At 41.0% G+C, this 21,658-nt stretch overlaps 1 protein-coding gene across 1 annotated transcript in view; it reads left to right on the plus strand.

The window, feature by feature from the left end:
* Positions 1–19,047: 19,047 nt before the first annotated feature.
* LOC311244873 (uncharacterized protein) overlaps positions 19,048–21,658 on the plus strand; it is a gene marked incomplete at its 3' end in the record, with an annotated part of 46,374 nt that continues 43,763 nt past the window's right edge. The window contains exons 1-2 of the mRNA XM_084334560.1: positions 19,048–19,127; positions 19,960–20,070. Coding sequence (XP_084190686.1) covers positions 19,097–19,127; positions 19,960–20,070 — 142 coding nt within the window. The 5' untranslated portion in view covers positions 19,048–19,096. The remainder of the gene's footprint in view (positions 19,128–19,959; positions 20,071–21,658) is intronic.

Raw genomic sequence — 21,658 nt, forward strand, 5'->3', positions numbered from 1 at the left:
AACCAAATAACACTACAGCCATACAGTCCATTACAAACTGTCTTTTAGCAATAAATAAGTGGATGAACAATAACTTCCTAAAATTAAACGAAAGCAAGACCGAAATCCTATTGATCGGCCCAAAAGCGAAAAGGGAAGTGCTGTGTGGAAACCTGGGGAGTCTGTCATCCTATGTAAAGGCTGAGGTTACAAGCCTAGGTGTCATCTTGGACTCAGACCTGACCTTTATGTCTCATTAATAAGGCCATGAAAACGTCATTCTTTCACCTAAGAAACATAGCGAAAGTAAGACCATTCGTAAATAAAAAGGATGTTGAGACACTGATTCATGCTTTTATCTCAAACCGGCTTGACTATTGTAATGCACTGTTCACTGGTCTTCCCAAAGCAACCATTGGAAAGCTTCAGCTTATCCAAAACTCTGCAGCTCGATTACTAATTCGTACAAAGAGAAGAGAACATATCACTCCAGTCCTAGCCACACTGCACTGGCTGCCAATAACTCATAGAATTGATTTTAAGGTCCGTTTTCCTGACATATAAAGCTCTTAATGAGCAAGGCCCAAAATACATAGCAAATTCCCTAGTTAGTTATCTGCCCTCAAGAACGCTACAGTGTCAATACGCTACGTTATTGACACTGTTATTGTCTTGTCTTTTAAAATGTTTTTTTGTCATACGATTTGTGTCAAAATAAAGTATTCAATCAATCAATCAATCAAAATCCACTACAGGTTTATTAGACACACCCAGAAACCAAAAGAGGATCGGAAGTATGGCATTTGCCAACTATGCCCCAAAACTATGGAACACACTACCAACACACATCAGGAACGCCAGCTCCATACACATTCTTTTTTTTTTTGTTTTCTTTTTTATCCACTTTTTCTCCCATTTTTCTATTTTTCTCCCATCCCCAATTTCGTATCATCCAATTCAACCCTCCCCTGTCTCGAACGCTGTTTCATGCCTCCCACAAGCCGGCTGCAATGTGGACTAAGTCATACATTGCACGAGTCCTCTCCGATACTCGAGGTAACAGCAGTCGCATCTTTTCACCTGCGCTGCGCGATCTTTCAGCGTCAGGGGTCTGGGCTTTGGATGGGCCCTGCCCCCGTCGCTTCCTGATTCTACTGCGCAGGCGCACCAACCGACCTGTAGGAGTCGCTGTCCACAACGCCCGATCCCCACCCATCAGTTTCCCTCCCCCTAATACTGCCAATGTGTATGTATGAAAGGTGCTTTATAAATAAATACTTACTTACTTACTCTAAAACAAAATATTGTCAGTTCTTACATAGGCTTGTACTACTTGCACATTCCAACCAATAATATGGCAACATGAAGTCACTTTTACTTACCATGGTGGTGTGTTGGTCTTGTCTCTCATCATGCAATACATTCCTGGCAATGTCACTCAAGTAATGTTAGGAAAAAGATGACTTTGTCTTTAGTGGCCAGAAGCTTCCCTCCACTAAATGAGCCTCACTGCTCACTCATGGCAATACATGCGTGTGTGGTTTGAGGCTTGTGGTTAAAGGAACACGCCAACATTTTGGGAAATTAGCTTACAGTCTTCTCCAGAGAGAGACAAGAAGATAGATTCCAGTTTCCTCTCTGTGCGTTCAGTAGAAAGCTATCTGGCTGCACGTTAGCCTAGCTTAGCACAATTAATGGAAGCGGACAGTGCCGGTTAGCCTAGGCACTGTCCAACTAAAACCTCTCCCGAAAGCATTGTCTGCTACCATTAATTGAGGATCTTTCATTAATTAATTGAGTTTTCTATTATCATTTGTGCATGACAGAGTGGTAGAAACCCTCTGGTCAATAGGAAGGAGGTTAATATGAAACACAGTTACCCATTTAGCTTCCATACAGCATATTTGCAGCTTACAAGCAGAATACATACAATTGCAGCACAAAACTGCACAAGCTATACATGATTTCTGATGCTGTAAAATGTTTATTTGCATGTACTTGCATTGTATAGGGCCAGAGACAGCTGCTGTCTATTGAACGTCTTCATCTAAAACTCTACAACAGACAAAGTAAGCTTTGGACCCCTATTTGATTAGATTTAGTCTCAGGGACCCACCAAATACTTTGTTGTTGGATGTGACTTAGTCCAGAATTCTGTAGCTGAGATAACAGTAGTAAGTGAAACCTATGATCAGGATAATCAGTATATACTGTATTCTCTCATTGGGCTATTGGCAAAATTTTTCTGGGGATCCCCTGGAACCCCCGCAATGACCCAAATGGGTCCCCAGACCCCTAGTTGAGAACCACTGGCGTAATACACAAAAGCCACTTTTTTCTTTTTTTTTTTAATCTTTTTTTCCTCCGATTTTCTCCCATCCCAATGTTAGTCGTTATGCCAAGTCCCAATCCCCTTCCTGGTCGCTGCGCACCTACCCCCCACAGTCGGTCTGGGAGAGTGGAGGCTATCACGTGCTTCCTCCGACACATGTCTAGCCAATCAACCGCTTCTTTTCACCTGGCAGCGCGGACTCTCACTGAGAGGGTGTAACGTGTGGAAGGATCACACTACCCCCCTTAGATCCTATCCGCGCTGAGCAGGCGCCCCGACCGAACTGTAGGAGTCGCTGTTTACAACGACCCGGACCCACCCCGCCAGCTTTCCCACCCTCTAATACTGCCAATTGTATTAGTGTGAACGGCCAGCCAAGCTGGTGACAACACCGGGAGCTGGATTCGAACAGGCGTATCCAGCGTCTCCGGCGTTGGTGACGAACGCAATCTCCGCTACGCCACCTGACCGCCCACAAAAGCCATTTTTGTGATATTAGCGAAGAGTCTGGTTCTAGAGATAGCTACCAGCAACAGTGTGGAGTGACATAAAACAAAGTACATGGGGGTTCCTATTAAGTATACTGCTTAGTATAATTGTTTATATTGCAAAATGTGTTTTGGGATGGGTTCTCTTTCTTCAAGTATTTTATTTAACCTTTATTTAGCCAGATAAAACATTAACAGGTTTTTTATTTATAATGTTGATCTGGTCCAAGAGGCCCCAACAGGAGTACAAATATATATATTGTAACAAAAGCTAGCAGACGGGTAGGTGGAAGGTGCAATATGGTTGTACAAGTAATCAAACAGTCAAATAGCTTTAGCTCCCCGCTGGGAAATGGCCAGGCGCATTTATTTAAGTAAAACAGAAAATGAAGCAAACAACAAAATCATACCGGCTCCCACTGGAGCACCTAACTGCCTTCACTGTAGTCCAGTCCCTAACTAGGCAGGGCCGCTGTCCGGCTTACCGGGGGTCAACTCACGGTTGTCTGTTTCTCCCAACAGCTCTCTCACTCTCCATTCCAAGACATGAGGCTCTTTGTCTGTTCTCTCTGAGAGGTACGCTGATTGCTGATTGAGAGACAACTGTGTGTGTGGGTCAGCATGTGTGAAGCTGTCAGTCCTCTTCTCTCCACTGGGAGGAGCCAACAGACAGGAACATAGCAGCCATCAATCACCATTCCCCTCAGTTAACTATAATAAACTTGATCCAAACAATCTGATGGCCCTTCCTAAACTCTGGGCCCTGGGTTGTCAGTTCCACTTCTACTCCCCTGGTTATAATCCACATACTATGGAGGGTAGCGCAGCGGACTAAGCGTCTGCTGGCTGTCTCCACATGTATCGGAGGACGCATGTGATAGACTTCAGGGCTCCCTAGACCGGCAAGTGGGGGGGCAAATGCGCGCAACGACCAGGAAGGGGAGGGGGGAATTGGCATAACGACTAAATTGGGATGGGGGAAAATACAGAAAAAAACAGGACGAGAAAAAGTAGATCAAAAGAAAAATGCAAGGGCAACAAGCTACCTGCAGGGCAACAAGCTACGATGAAGCAGCTGTCTGAGACAACCCACATCAACATACATCAGGGGTGTATGGAGTTTGGAGGTTAAAACTGTGGTTCTCAAACTCTTTTGGGTCAACGCCCCCCCCCATCTGACATCCATGTTCCATAACCCCCCCCTATCTGACGTCCATGTTCCATAACCCCCCCCTATCTGACGTCCATGTTCCATAACACCCCCCTATCTGACGTCCATGTTCCATAACACCCCCCCCCCTATCTGACGTCCATGTTCCATAACACCCCCCTATCTGACGTCCATGTTCCATAACACCCCCCTATCTGACGTCCATGTTCCATAACACCCCCCTATCTGACGTCCATGTTCCATAACACCCCCCTATCTGACGTCCATGTTCCATAACACCCCCCTATCTGACGTCCATGTTCCATAACACCCCCCCATCTGACGTCCATGTTCCATAACACCCCCCTATCTGATGTCCATGTTCCATAACACCCCCCTATCTGACGTCCATGTTCCATAACACCCCCCTATCTGACGTCCATGTTCCATAACACCCCCCTATCTGACGTCCATGTTCCATAACACCCCCCTATCTGACGTCCATGTTCCATAACACCCCCCTATCTGATGTCCATGTTCCATAACACCCCCCTATCTGACGTCCATGTTCCATAACACCCCCCTATCTGACGTCCATGTTCCATAACACCCCCCTATCTGACGTCCATGTTCACAGAATGTAGAGCTATTATTTTAAAATGTAGACCACTTATTTGAACTTATTTACCTTTAAGAGTAGTGGGTGGTGGGAGAGTTGTGTTGCTGTGAGGACCTCTTGTGTCTGCTGCTCTCTGCTGGTGGAGAGGTCACTGAGACCTACCCTCCTCCATGCCGTGACCTCTTGTGAGGGACAGCTCCTCCCTACTGCTGCATCGAACGTGTTCATAACCCTGAGGGGAACAACAGCAACACATAATGGACCTGGTTCATAACCCTGAGGGGAACAACAGCAACACATAATGGACCTGGTTCATAACCCTGAGGGGAACAACACCAACACACAATGCACCTGGTACATTACAATAAGATATCACACACATTTAGAGATATACACACCTGCCATAAAACCTCAATTAGCAGCCCAGGCTTTTATTTGCTTCAATCATTAAACACAACCGGCTTATATTTGGGACAGGCGTCTATATGGAACCGGCCTTTGCACGGAATGTTTATGGTTCTCTTTCTTCCAGGATGGCTGCCTGTAACATAGCAACCTTTATTTTGTGCATGAGACAAGGGGCTTTACTATGTGCAAAACAATGGTTGTTATGTGTTGATTTATGAGAAATATAAACAAAAACTATTCGAAGTCCTGCATTCCATATTGGATCTTGAAAATGATTCACAGTAGAAAAGCAATATTGTGGCAGAGAGGGGGATGAGAAGGAAGCTGGCTGCTATCCTGGAGAATCCCTCCCACCATGAGCTAGTCAAGAAGAGAAGCACGTTCAGTCACAGACTCATACCCCCCTGACACTCAACTAACCGCCTCGGCCAGTCCTTCATACCAGCGGCCATCAGGCTCCACAACAGTGGGCAGGGACCGCTGCCAGACATCCAACTACTAGGAACCTCCATCACTGAGTGTGTCTGACTCCCAACTAAAAGGACAATATATAACGTATGATGTATATCACGGCATACTTACCTTACGCATACCGCACCTTGTGTATATACTGTATACTTCATCAGAGTATATATTTAGCATTTAAGCATTTTGCATTTTTAGATTATATGTTAGATTAGATTTATATCATTGGATTATATATATTGTAACTATATTTATTTATTGTAAGGCAAATATAACTGAGAGGGCGTACATACCCTCATCTTGCACCTTGTTGCCCATATGCGCATGTCCAGAGTAAATTATATTGTTATATTGCTTACACTGCCTTTTTTATTCTATTTTTATTTCTCCGCTGTACTATAATTCTATGACCTAGGCTGTACCATGTCTTCCACTACCTGTACCTCCCCTCCCCCATGCTACTATGATGCCTGAATTTCCCCAAGGGGATCAATAAAGGAATATCTTATCTTATGCTTTTCCAGTGTTTTACCTACTCTACCACTGCACAGAAATTATGCATTTTATTTTGAAAGCTGTTACCAATGGTTACAGGCAGCCGTTCTGTAAGAAAGAGAACTACTACTATTCCTTTCACCCAAAACTCTTGCTCAGCAAAGATGCAAGATATTATCAAATTGTATATTTAAACCAGTATAAATAGTACCTGTATAGAAATGTGGCTATCAAAATCTCAATTACCATGTAGCAGCTCACTTTGTAGTGGAAAAACACCCCATTTCCTCTTAGATATCATATATTATAGGTACGGTGCAGCTCAATAAATTAGAATACCGTGGAAAAGTTATTTTATTTCAGTAATTCAATTCAAAAAGCAAAACTCTCAGATTATATATTCATTAAACACAAAGTTAAATATTTCAAGCCTTTATTTGTTTTAATTTGGATGATTATGGCTTAAATGTTGAGAACTACAACACTGCATTTCCCAAGAGCGTTAGCACAGGTCGCAGGTCACTGGGATGGGTCTATATTCTCCGACGTGATCTGAACAGCGTTAAACTATTACTGCAACCTCGGTATAGCGACCGCGAATGGCCAACTAATTATCTTAACAAAAGTGCGCTGGTAGCATTACATATGTTGTCTAAAGGGGGACATATGGTACAATTTAAGATTCTAATGATAATCGGCATATAAAGGACAAGATAAAGCATCGTTAATTTGTAAGAAACCTCAATGAAAACGGCGCAGGGTGCTATTGTTATGAAAATGTGATAGAATCCTATAAAAATGTGGACGCACTTGGCCTACGTTCCGTTACAGCTCATGAAAGCACAAAATTCTGTATATCAAAATTACATAAAACCAACCAATATTTTTTTTTTAATATTTATATAGAAATGTCGGCCTTCTGAAAGGTATGTTGAATGAATGAATGAAAACTTTATTTAACAGATTGCAGAATGGGTACAATACAGTACGGCTCAATACACACAATTGTTAAGGGGATGCAGACCAGAGAAAGACGTTTGTCTTGTTTACATCAGGGTCCCCCATTTTCAATTCATAGTGACATTTATGACATACACAACATACATGACATCATGATATAGGGACATACATGACATACAGGTATATAGTACCGTTACATTTGTGACATATACGATATGCAAATATACAGTACTGTTACACAGAGATCCTAACAGAAAATATATACATATGATGGGGAGGAGACTGTAGTGTACATTAAGAGGGGGTGGGTGGGTGGGAGAAAATATATACACGGTGGGGAGGAGACTGTCATTATATACATTTACGGCTGCCAGTTTCAATCAATCACTTACTGCACTTCCACCGCCATCTGCTGGCAACATTAGAGTTGGTCAGTCTTGAGGAAGTCCCGCCCCAGCGGAAACACGTCACGGCCCGCGCTCTTTGTGTAGCTTCACCTCGCTGCAGCTGCTAATGTGCTATAATAATGCTAACCTCTAATACTGAACATATTAGAATGTAGAGATCGTGTAAAGAACGGACTAACTGCAGCTGCTGAACATATGTGAAGTATTTGAATGTACTAAGGAGCAGTATGAACTAGAGTAGAGTTTGGTCACCACCTTGAATGTTCTGATGTCTGAACGTGAGACGAAGAAACACAAAGCAGGTTTGTTAAATCACCAGAAGGCCTTTTGGACATTATTCTTACACCACTTATCAACAGGGATATGCTTTGAGCAAGGTGACGTTATTTCACAGTTGTCTACCATTCAATGATCTATCCAACAGCTAGAGCAGCGTTGCGTCCTTGTGGACTTTGAACAGTGAATAAGAACAACAATAAGATGCCCGGTATGGTTCTGTAAACTATGATGAGTCGCTCGCAGTCAACCAGCTGCTTTCTAGACTCATGTTAGAGCTACTTGGGTAACGTTCCAGACCAGAGCCCAGTTATTATAACACTGTGGGCCACGATGGTAAGTCTAACATTATTGCACTGTGTGTGTAAAGTGACAATAACAAAGACCGTCGGTCATCATATAAGATATCTGACAAATTTAGGAGGTTAATTGAAAATGTCCGTTTCAGTTTAGAAAGTGATCTGTGATGATGAGTGTATCAGAGTGTAGTGTGGGTTTAGATCATGGACCTTATTCAGGTAAACATCTGGAACAACCGCAACCACCTCCCTTTCTCACTTAACATCAAACCCTAGTGTAACTCCTTCCAAGCACTGCAGATACAAGTGGTTTCCTTTCAACGGGTTTATTAAAGGCTTGGTCCTCCAATCCACCTCCAATCCACCGTGAAAACTTAAACAGAAACATAAGTCGCGTCAGGTCAACACAAACAATAATATACACGTTATGAAAACAACACGTCAGCAAAGCAAAATACAAACAAACATTAAATACCTCGTTGGCTGCATGCTACATAAAAAGGGGTCTTATTCTTCTGTTCTTGGTAACAGTCTTGATAGTGGTACACATAGTGGTACTCTCTTAGAATTAGGAGAGCATGTACAACTCGTCTCCGACCATCCCTGCCGCTTGCTCGCAGGTGTCTTAATCAGTCCCAAAGGTAAAAACGCGACAGCAGCCTAACGGGACACCATATATGACCAGACGTCAAAATGAATATATTATAAATTGTAGCAAATTAAATAATACAGAAAATAAGAAATGAAACATAAATACATTCTCAAATATTACACTTACAAACTGAAATAACATATAAATGATGAAACCATATAATGGCCACAGTTACACCTAGTTTCTAGGTCAGTGCTCACCCTAATTTACAGCCTGGAATTAACCAGGTTATGGATATTTAAGGAATTCATAATAATAGTTCCACAAGATTCTTTGTATTTGTAAATGTCACATGGACATTATTTTGATTATTGGTATATACAGTGGTGGAAGAAGTACACAGTTCCTTTACTTAAGTACAAGTAGGAATACCCAGATAAAATAGTATTTGATATTGAATGTACTTAAGTATCAAATGTAAAAGTATGCATTCTACATTATGTTACAATTTATTTAACAGATTGCAGAATGGGTACAATATAGTACGGCTCAATACACACAATTGTTAAGGGGATGCAGACCAGAGAAAAACTTTCGTCTTGTTTACATCAGGGTCCCCCATTTTCAATTCAGCTTCAGCATAACATGTATGACATCAGGGAACAAAATAACTGGGCGCCCATCGCCAAATGCGTGTAGATTTACCATCTGGCGTAACAATAATAGTCTGCCCGCCAGCTGGCGTGTAATTCATATCGATACTCTTATTTTGAAAATCCTGTGCGGGTCTCATTGCCGCGCCAAGCGCAGCTCCAGTCATAATATCTGGGCTCCGGCAGCTAGAAACTTTCCGTTCATATGATACTCTTATTTTGAAAAACCCTTAGCAACTCCGTGAGTCATATGATATCCGCCCACTCAGTGTTGTTTCTTGAAAACAGAGCAGCGTTGTAAACAGCAGCGTTAACACAGCAGTGCGCCTACAGACGCGAAATAAGTCCGTGATGTTTTTTTTCTTCTCACAACGAGTCCAATGCAGCTACATGCTTTGCACCGTTGCCATTCCTTTATGCCCACATCGCCCGAAATTAACGTTTATGTACCAATCACTACAACGTTAACGTCAGCTAACAAGCTAATCCTGATGATCAGACGAGGCAGAGCCACAGTGAACAGCACTGAGGAAAGGGAAATAGGGGGGGGGGGGGGGGGCACTCTCCCCTTCCCTGTGTGTGTGTGTGTGCGTGCGTTTGGAAAGACGACGGAGTCACTAGTCAGTACTCAGGACAGGAGTATATTATAGTAAACTGAGGATGGACAGATAATGTTGATATTCAAATATAAAAATGTTTGAGAGGAGTGGAAGTTTGAAGACTGACTACAATATGATGCGGGGTGGTGAGTTGAAACACAGTGTGTGTGTGTGTCCCGACCCCACTTCTATGTTTCAATAAATTATTTGCATTTAAAACTATTAACGCCGTCGCTGACTCATTCCTTCAGTCCACTCAAAATTATGCTAATATTCCTTATGTTGTTTATGATATTAATTGAAAATAGCATATGAGAGTATTATATGTAATAATAACACATGGCGATATACTAAAAAGCTTTTTATAATTATAAAAATCTGCCTGGCTGGTACTTTTAATAATCTACCAGCCAAATGGCTGGTAAGTCAAAAAGTTAAGTTTGTTCCCTGTATGACATACATGACATAGACAGTCAGTAACTGCTACATCTATACATTTATGACATACCAGATCTACAAATACAGTACTGTTTGTTATACAAAAATTGTCTAAAAAAGAGAGTATTCTTTTGAAGGGCAAGAAACGGTACATTGGAGGTGGTGGGGTGGGGGGGGGGGGGGGGGAACTGTACATTGGAGGGGGTTGGGTTTGGACATTTACAGGGGCTAGTTTTGAATTGCTGTCTCCTGTGTGCTCTTTGAGAGTGGTTTTGAAAGTGGTAATGATTCACTTTCCTTTACAGCTGTGGGTAGGGCATTCAACATTGATGTGGCATAATTGCGAAATGTGTTTAGTCCCTTGTTTGAGCCGAATCTGGGTTTGGCATGATTTGTGGAGCTCCCTCTGGTGTTGTGGTCGTGGTATTCACTGACCTTTGGGAAGTATTTTGACATGTACATGGGTACCTTAATGGTGTAGTGCAGGGGTAGGCAACCCTAGGCACGTGTGCCTGCATAGGCACTTCATAGGCATTTTCATAGGCACAGGGGGCAGCATTTTGCTTTGAAATATTATAGTGAAATATTTTGCACTGTTGTCGCATTTATCTTGTTGAAATCCTCCCACGGGTTCTTTTTACTACCACATATTTAATTGAGACCCTTTATTTGTTTATTATTTCAATTTAGCTGGAAATACATCATCATACACCTACATCATTCAGTAACATTTGCAGAGCCTTATAACAAAAACATTATTACGGTCACCATTGTGACCAGTGGGATTAATCAACACATTTTATTATTTATTTTTCTATTTCATTGAACATTGCACATGTTAAAAGCCATTTTTTGTTACTCAAAATGTGAGTATTACCAAGTCAACTTGTGTTTTTAAAACAATGACAATAAACATAGTTTTATTAGGTTGAAATAATGTGGTTGTGTACAACTGAAAACCTTAATGCACAGTAACTGAACTCAATATTTTTAAGTTCTGGTAGCTTATTATTATTATTTTTTTACAGTGTAGTCTTGCGATCAATCAAAACGTATTTACACGATATACCTCACATTCACATCCTGGCGTTCTTTTTTTTTTATATGTCTGTTTATTGTTTTTTTTTTCAGTGCAACCAACCTTCACAAATTATATGTACTTGAAAATGTTCTATTTGACACACAAAAACAGAATACAAAGAACAGCAGACATCAAGACAAAGTGACATGCAGACAAACAAAAAAAAGACAGTTTCAGAGAGAGATTATAGTGTTGGTAATAAGAAATATATAAAAGAAAAAGATATATATATAATAATAATCATAATAAAGTAAAAAATAAAGTAAATAATAATAATTAAAAAATAAAAAGTAAATTAGTTTTATTTTTTAAATAAGGCGATACCTTTGAAAAAGTGAGTACAGCAATTCAACCAACTCTGGTGTTGATTTGGTGCATCAAAGGAGAAAGTTTGAAGGGGAGGGATGGGTGAGTAGTGTACCAAGGGTATTGTGTGAGTGAGTATCAGTCTGGGACTATGGGAAGGTGGGTCCTCTCAACATACTAGAAGGGAGCCCACATAGAAAATAACTTGTCTGTAGATCCTCGGAGTGTGTGTCGGATTTTTTCTAGTTTAATACAGTTAAGAATAGATCCAAAGGGCATGGGAAGGGGGTGAGGAGGATTTCCACTGAAGTAGGATTAACCGTCTCGCTAACAAAGTAACAAAGGCCAAGACCTCTTTGTTAGTATTTGTCAGTTGTAATAAGGGTGAGGAAACGCCAAATGGCGCAGTCAAAGGATCTGGTTCCACCTGAGTACTGCATATTTCGGAGATTGTATTGAATATGTTTTTCCAAAGGTCCACTAGGGATGGACAGCTCCAAAACATGTGCACATGGTTTGCTGGGGACCGATTACATCGTGGACAGTTAGGTTTCACACTTTTGTAAATTCTGGATAGTCTCATTGGAGTCCAGTGAGCTCGGTGGATGATTTTGCATTGGATGAGACCATGTCGAGCACAGATGGAAGAGGTGTGGACCTTTTTGAGTGTTTTTTCCCACATGTCGTCAGATATCGCATCCGCCAATTCCTCCTCCCATGAGGACTTAATAATATTTAAGGAGGTGGACTGTAATGAGCATAGCTGCCTATAAATTATCGACAGGGAGCCCTTTAGAGTGGGAAGAGGGGTAAAAAAAATGTCAAGTTGTGTTTCACCAGGAAGGATGGGGAACTGGGTATCTAAGCTGCGGACATAGCTCCGGATCTGTAAAAACTAGGGATGCTCGATATTGGCTTTTTTACCGATACCGATATTCCGATATTGTCCAACTCTTAATTTCCGATACCGATATCAACCGATATCAACCGATACCGATATATGCAGGGTTTCCCCGTCCAAAAAACTGAATAATTTCAGGTAACTAATAATTTCACTGGATATATATATAACAAATATTGTTATTGTTTTTTTTTGTTTTTAAACCGATACCGATATTTTCCGATATCACATTTTACTGCCGATATCGGCCGATAATATCGGTCGGCCGATAATATCGGACATCCCTAGTAAAAACCTAAAAAAATTACTTCTGGGGAGACCGTACTTAACCGATAATTGTTCAAACGTAGCAAAGGTATTGTCGATATAGAGATCTTTAAATGTTCTAATACCGAGACTAGTCCAGGTTGAGAAAGCGCCATCAATCGTAGATGGGAGGAAGGCCGGGTTTGAGGCCACCGGGGCAGCAAAAGATGTTGCGTGAAAGCCAAATTGGCGTCTAGATTGGTTCCAAATTTTCATTGTTGATTTGACACATACATTTTTTGTAAAGGGGATATAAGGGCCTAAACTAGTGGCGTGGGCGAGAGAGGTCAGTGATGCCGGTACGGACGAGGCTGCCTCCATCTCCAGCCAAACTGGAGGAGAGGACATCCCACTACACTGTAGCCAAAACTGAACGGTCCTAAAGTTGGCAGCCCAGTAGTAGAACCTAAGATCCGGTAGTCCGAGGCCTCCATCTGATTTGGGCCTCTGTAAGAGCTGCTTTCTTATCCTGGGAGGCTTCTTGTCCCATATATAAGACAAAATCAGGCCATCAATTTTCTTAAAAAATGCATTGGGGAGAAAAATAGGTAGGCATTGAAATAGATACAAAAATCTTGGGAGGGTGTTCATTTTAACAGAGTTAATTCTTGCAGCTAGAGAGAGATGTAGTATAGACCAGCGTTCAAAATCATCCTTAGTACGAGTTAGGAGGGGGGCAAAGTTGGCCTGAAAGAGTTTGTTGAATTTGTCTGTAACATGTACCCCAAGATAAGTGAAGCCATCATGGGCAATCCTAAATGGCAGATTGTGTAGAGGAGACTTTTTTGCGGCTATATTAAGTGGCATCAGTTCGCTCTTGTTAAGGTTCAGTTTATAGCCTGATAGGCTACCAAAGGATTCGATGTTGATAAGGGCAGCGGGGACAGAAACAGAAAGATCAGATGTATACAATAATAAATCGTCCGCATACAACGATACCTTATGTTCATGGCCGTATCTAACTATACCTTTGATGAGAGGGTTAAGGCGGAGTGCTATTGCAAGAGGTTCTATGGCAAGGGCAAATAATAAAGGACTTAAAGGGCAACCTTGACGTGTTGAGCGCTGTAGGGGAAACCAACTGGATTGTGTGTCATTAGTCCTGACTGAGACTTGAGGGGATGCATACAAAAGTCGTATCCAAGTAGTGAATTTAGAGCCAAAGCCGAATTTATTTAGGGTGTAGAAAAGGTATTTCCATTCCACCCTGTCGAATGCCTTCTCTGCGTCTAGGGATATGACAGCCTCAGAAGTATTGGTCATAGAGGGGTTATGTATGATGTTAACTAAACGTCTGAGATTAAAGAATGAGTGTCTATTTTTTATAAATCCTGTTTGATCAGGTGAGATAATTGACGGAAGGACTGATTCTAAACGTATTGCTAGGAGCTTGGCTAAGTTTTTATAGTCTACATTTAGTAGGCTGATTGGACGATATGAAGCACATTCCAGAGGGTCTTTGTTTTTTTTAAGTATTAGAGAGATCGTGGCTAAGGTAAGAGTCTGTGGGAGAGTGCCATTTACGAATGCTTCATTGTACATTTCATTTAGGATAGGGGCTATCTTAGGAAGAAACTTCTTGTAGAACTCGGCTGAGTAGCCGTCCGGTCCTGGACTTTTCCCGGATTGAAGAGATTTTACGGCCATAGATAGTTCTTCAGTAGTAAGTGGCTGTTCTAATTTTCCTACCAGGTCTTGGCTAATTAAAGGAATATCGAGGGTGTGGAAGAAGTCATCTAATTCTGAGATATCTGGTTCGTTTTCAGATGTATATAAAGATTGGTAGAAACGCTTAAATTCGTTATTCATCTCTTTGGGGTCTAAGGATATCCCAGACGATGTGCAGACTTTAGGAATCTGGTGTGAAGATGAGACCTGTCGCAGCTTGTGAGCTAGTAATTTATTGGCTTTATCTCCTTGTTCGTAATAAGTGCTTCTAGATTTGATAAGCAGTTCAGTAACCTGATCTGTCAGTAGTGTATCATGTTCTGCTTGCAAAGCTAGATGCTCCTTATAAGCATCTGGAGATGGTGATACAGCATATATATTGTCTAATTGAGCGATACTGCGCTTCAGTACAGATAGTCTGGTATTTTTCTGTTTCCTCTCATATGCAGCATATGAAATTATTTCGCCTCTGAGATAGGCTTTCAAAGTTTCCCAGAGAGTCGATGCAGAGATGTTTGGGGTTCTATTTGTACTTAAGAAAAAATCTATTTGGTTTGACACAAAATTTACAAAGTCATCTTTACTGAGCAGGTGGGTGTTCAGGCGCCAGGGTGGTCGTAGATTGGTGTCAGCCTGAAAGACTACTACTAGGGTAACGGGCATGATCAGAGATAATTATTGGATTATACAAGCATGAAGATACGGAATGAAGAAGTCTGTTGTCTACAAGGAAGTAGTCTATACGTGTAAAAGTGTGGTGGACTGGTGAGAAGAAGGAGTATACTTTACCAGATGGGTTAGATAATCTCCAAGGGTCAGAAACCGCATAATCAGACATAAAGGTCCGGACTACCCTAGCTGAGGTTGTCAAAGTGGTAGGTTTAGTGGAGGAACGGTCCAAATGTGGGTCCAGCCAGCAATTAAAGTCACCTCCTACTATCAACATGTGGGAAGACATATCAGGGAGAGTGGAAAAAACAGATTTAAAAAAAATCCCCATTGTCCCAGTTAGGAGCATAGATATTGACAAGGAGTACATTTGTGTTAAATAACATACCGCTGACAATTGCATATCTGCCATTGCGGTCTGCAATCACATTGGAACATATAAAAGGTACTGATCTGTGAATTAGAATAGCCACCCCCCTGGCCTTACTCTGAAATGAGGAGTGAAACACTTGACCCACCCATCTGCTTCTAAGACTGGAATGTTGTGAGGTTTTAAGATGAGTCTCCTGCAGAAAAATAATGTGAGCCTTTAATTGGTGAAGGTGGTGGAGAACCTTACTACGTTTAACTGGGTTATTAATGTCTCTGCAATTCCAAGTAATAAGATTAAGACCATTTCCTCCTATCGAGCTGGCTACACCTGGCTGGGTCATGTCTTGGGAAAGAGAAGATGTGTAAAGAACAGGGTACCATGTAGACCAGAGATTTTGGTTGACCTTGAATGTGTAAAATCAAAGAACAAAAAAACGAGTTATAAAGTACAGAAAACACAAAAACTAGAACCAAGAACACATAATACAGTACAGAAAACACAAAGATACAAAACAAGAACAAATAATACAGTACAAAACACACAAAGAACACAGAAAATACCTCTTCCCTTGCCGAAGCATCTGTGAGATGCAAGCAAAACCCTAAATACCAAAATAGCCTAGAGAAAAACGTGGTAACTAACCTTTACTCTATGCTACCTGAGATGTGTGACCATTGGTACAAGATAAATCAAACATGAACATCAAACATAAATCAGGTGTGGACAACTAAACATTGGCACTACAATGCAAGTGGCTTATGTCCACAGAGAATAATAAACTACTAATGATACACTTTTTAGAGAGCTGTATTCTTACTAGGGCTGGGCAATTAATCTGAAAAAAATAAAAATAAAAAAAGAATAACATCCTGGTGTTCTCCTGGTGTTCTCCATTAGGCCTGTAGGTGGAGCTATGACAGCACACGTACAGTACACACACCGATGGTGTGTGATGTGTCCAAAAATGAATGGGCAAATGTGAGTGAAATGGTCGCACTGTATGCAGCTGTTTGTCTGCATTGCATTCCCCCCCCAACTCAGATTTAGGGTTGATACAACCATCATAATAATATTGTTAATAATAACAATAACAATAATGATGTAATAATGTAAAAATTATCATTAAAAATACCTGATTATGAGAAAACATTTTACGATGCATGGAATATTGTTGAGGCACACTAGTTACAACTATATTTCAAACAGGCACTCCATGTCAAAAAGGTTGCTGGCCCACTGTAGTGTATCTTGTAGACCAGGGCCCTATTCCCTGTACCTGGCTAACTGAGTTAGCCGGATAATTTTCAGCATAGCTTGACTTAAGCCAGACATTTCCGTTCCCTGATGTCGGATTGTCTAAATCGCCATGGTAACAGATCAGAAAGTTTGAACCTGCTCCGGAGCAGGGTTAAGTTCAGTTAGCTGGATAACCTGCGTTATTTTTTTTCCTAGCCGCATTTCTCAGACGCTCTCTGATTGGCCGACGCCTGTTTCTACACTGGTTAGGCTTAGGCACTCTTTCGAAGTAGGTTAAGGTTAGAGTTTGTCTTAGAGCGTGACGGCAAGTTCTTTCGACGGTTAAGCTTAGGCACTCTTTCGAAGTTGGTTAAGGTTAGAGTTTGTCTTAGAGCATGGCGATAGAACGGCAGGTAGTTTGCAGGCTGTTCGACGCGGAAATGGGCAAAGACACAGCTCGTCACGCGATTGGGCAAACATGTCAGTGGCCAATCAGAGAGCGTCTCCGAGAAATGCGGCTAGGAAAAAAAATTACGTGGATAAACTGCATGGCCACACCCTCGCAAAGAAATCCCAGCTCGCTTCCTGAAATATTTCTCACAGTCTAGATAGTAGATACCATTCTGAATTATGTTTTTGTGCTTCGTTTGAAATGTAAAATAATAGGTCTACCTAAAATGCTGATAATAAATCATATTCAGCCTATGAATTTACTTTGTCCTATATAATGCATGTCATATTTATACGGATACGGCGCTCGAGACACACAGTTATTTTAATAACGGACTAAACGGATCATTGCAAATGTGAATCCCGCAGGGATATTTTTAATGAATGAAACCTATCTGGCGTTTGGCTCTGATTAGTTTAATATTCTTCGCTGTGTATTTGCTTATTAAACGGAGCGCCCGGATTGTGTTTCATTCAAGCATATGAAGCGTCTATGCGCGGATTGTGGATATGAATTATGAGGAATCTGAATCTGTGGAGTGTTTAATTGTATCACTGTCACTGTGACAGTGTCACACGTTATTGTGATATTGTAACTGGGATTAAAATATATGAGGAGATGCGCTGTTTGATGGATTTGATGACGTGACGTGACTTGATAAATTGAATGAGCCTTTGACGTTTTTGATGAATGAATTTGAGAAAATGCATTTATCTTTTCAAGCACTGTTATCTGATGATGAACATGAGGTGTCACTGGTATAAACCAAAGGGTAATCGATTCAATGAATGTATGGATTAGGTCCGAAACAGATTAAAACCTGATTAATAGTGAAACTGTAGCCTCCCTCCAAGCCTCTCTTTGGGTTTATATAGTACATAATACCTAAGCACATACAGTACAGATATCCTCATAATATAATTTGTATCAATTAGATATACTATTTGGGCTTGTTTTTATCCTTATTCTGAAAGAGTTGAACTAATTATTTTCGCTAGCAAGATCTCATTTGATTATTCATTCCATTAAGCCTACTGCCAGCAGGCACATTTAAAGAAATATAATCTGATTGATTGGGGTAATGAGGGATTTAAAATTAGCCTATAGATTATGCATTTAACTTGTCGGCGAGGCTATTGAGCCGTACTGTATTGTACCCATTCTGCAATCTGTTAATAAAGTTTTAAATCAATCAATCAATCAATGCCGTTAGAAAATCAGGATTTCTGCGATCGACACCTGCTGTCTTTTCAGCTGAGGCGGCCGCGCGCACTTATCCTGAGTATCAAGTCTGGTTCGAATTAACAAGACTGAATCAGCGTTCGAGGAACAGGGAAATCCTGGATTCAATCGGGTTAATTGAATCTGGATAATGGGACTTTTGATCGACTTAGTTGAACCAGGTACGGGGAATAGGGCCCAGGCCCATTGCAAGTTGCTGTACTCTGTCGTCTACTCTAAGCCATCCTAGGTTGTCAAAGTGGGCAGGGGTGAGGTGGGTTCTAGGAGTAAGGTCAAGCAGTAGTCTGACCAGTTTGTTTTGGGATGTTTGTAATTTTGTTTTTAGCACTTTTGAGGTGCTTTGGTACCATGAAGTGCAAGCATAGTCGTAGTACCCTTGAATGAGTGCTCCTGCCAGTCTTCAGGGTATTCTTGTTTACCAGAGAGGAGATCCGGTACAAGAATCTAGTTATTTGGTTGACTTTTTTTATTACATTGGATGCCATTTTGTCACAGGAAAGATTTGCCTCTAGGATGGAACCCAGGTATGTAATTTCATCTTTCCTTGTGACAATATTGTCACCCACTGTAACTGAGAAGCCGTCAGTCTTGCTGAGTTTGTTATTGTTACTTGGATCTACAGGGCTCTCTGTAACCATCTGCATTTATCCTTGTAGCAAAATTCCAGTTCCAGTAGAAGACGTCCAAGAGCACACCTACTAGAATGAAGGAGGAATCAGACCAGCAGGACCTCTGTAAGTCAGAACAAGACTTCCTACTGAAGATACTTTAGTTTACTCTCCAGACCCAGAAGTAAATAAAGACTAGTATGTTGAGTTGTGTTTCCCTCTGTCCCAGATCCACCCAGAGACCTACTGATTGTTAAAAAAGAAGATAAGGACACGCTAGAGCCACCCAAGGATACTTCCTTTGAGATGGAGGAGCTCACAGACCACCAGGATATCAGTATGTTGTTTCTTTCTCTTATCTGGATTTAGTCTTCTCCTTCCTCTGCTCCAGCATGTTTGTATGTCTCAGTATTTGTCGCCATTGCTTTCTCTCCTCTCATTCTTTAATTTGATCAAACTCTTGTTCACATTCAGCCTAACTCTTTGGAGCACTTTATTCTGGTATCTCTTTTATAAATGGAACACCTTTGTCCTGGTTCCCCTGCTGGATTGAATAGCAACCAGGAGAACTAAGCTGATAGAAGGGATCCCAACTGTGATGTATTATTAAGCCTTAGCTAAAGGGGTCAGTGGTCTTGTTTAACTTAAATAAATGTAATGGAGGAAAAGGAAGTATGTTTGATTTTAAATAAAGTTCAGTATATAAATATAATAATTTGTCAAATAATACTGTAAATACTGGAGTATTTCCTTAGTTGCTGTCTCCCTCTGCCCCAGATCTACCTCCAACTTTCTATCAATCATGAAAGAAGAGGCTCAGGACTCAATTACATCCTGTTTTAGATTTTGTATAAAGATTAAAAATAAAAATAAATCTGTAATTACAGAAGAAATCAGAGAGTGGGCAAATACTTTTTCATGCCACTGTAAATACCTTTTCTGTCTCCCTCTGTTCCAGATCCACCCAGTGACCTACTGATGATTAAAATAGAGGAGGTTCAGGACACGCTAGACCCACCCACGGATATGTCCACTGGGCTGAAGGAGGAGCCCACAGACCAGGAGACCAGTATGTTACTTTTCTTTTCCTTGTCTTTCTTTTCTCTTGTTGTCCATCCTCTGTTGCAGCATAGTTATATGTCTGTGTCCACAGCTTTCCCTCCTCTTTCTTTCCATGAAGCCTCAATCTATTTGTTTTACCATAACAAAGTGGTATTTTCAAATGCTCATTCTTGTTCTATGGAGAGGACTTTGAAAATCAAATTACTCAAAGTACACAGTAAAAGTAGTTCATATTATTTGTGCAAGTAGTCTTAAGAAGTATTAAGTACAAACATGGCAGTGTCATAAAATACTTATGGAAGAAATGTTTTTTATCCAACATCAAATGCTCCTTCTCTGGAGGGAATTTTGCCATTCTCAAAAAGTACACAGTAAAAGTAGTTCATAGTATTTGTGCAACAAGTTTATGAAGCAATAAGTCCTAACATTATTCTCATAAATTACCCTGTTCCTCAATCGCAAATAATAGAAATGAACCACATGCCATCCTTTACTTTGAAATCCTCACCGGAAGTGTTCCTCTGTGGGATTTCCTGTAGCTTTAGAGGTCGAATATATAATACTGCACACACGAAACGTCCTATTGATTCGATGTTCAATAATACTGCACACACGAAACGTCCTATTGATTCGATGTTCAATAATACGGCACATACGAAACGTCCTATTGATTCGGTGTTCAATAATACTGCACACATGAAACGTCATTGATTCGATGTTCATTCAGTTCATTACCGGGAATAATTAAAGTATTTATGTAAGATCAACTTGTGAGACTGTATTCGAAAGTCACTTCGGTAATTACAACAGCTTCCCAGGGTTGTTTTATTGCATTATCGTAAAACTGTAACTAATCGCGCACTTGAAATTACAGGGGCGGCTGGTTTGACCACGCAAAAGTGAAAGACGGCTGGCTTGACCGCAGTGTGGGGCAGAGTAGTAGACGAGGAGTGAAGATAAGAGGCCTGTGTGTTGGAGCTACAGAGCTAACGAGATAAATATACTCCCAACAAATGCAGAGGACTCGCGTAGTTATACTTGTGGAATAACACGACTACCAGTACACCCTCCTCTATATTATGGCCAGTCCTGTCTCACACTACCAGACATCTTACACTACCCTTCAGTGTAATGCAGCGCACGTTGGGCTAATGCTTGGTACGGTATAATTAGGTATTTAGCTAACATTAGTTGTAATATTAGATGGCTGGCTAACATCAATGTTTTGTAGCCAGGGGAGCAGCAAGCTAATGCCAAAAGCGGATGTTTTCTGACTGACTCTGCTTACATTTCAGGGTCACGTTAGATCAGGTCAGGAGGATACTAAAATGACGTAAAATTAGACAAATACACTGCCAACAAAGCAAAGATGAAGATGCTTATTAGTCAATACAGGGCTCCAGACTAACTTTTTACATATTAGTCAATAAAATACTGAAAACAAAACATGCAGACCAGGGGCGGATTTAGGATTATAGGAGATCTGGGGCTTAGCCCAGATAGGTGCCCGCCTTTTTTTTTTTTTTCTTTTTTATATATTTTTTTCCAGGCAAGGGGTGGATTTTTTTTTAATTTAATTAACCTGTGCGTGCAAT

Source organism: Notolepis coatsorum, assembly GCF_963971535.1.
Source record: "Notolepis coatsorum genome assembly, chromosome: 1".
Taxonomy (NCBI): domain Eukaryota; kingdom Metazoa; phylum Chordata; class Actinopteri; order Aulopiformes; family Paralepididae; genus Notolepis; species Notolepis coatsorum.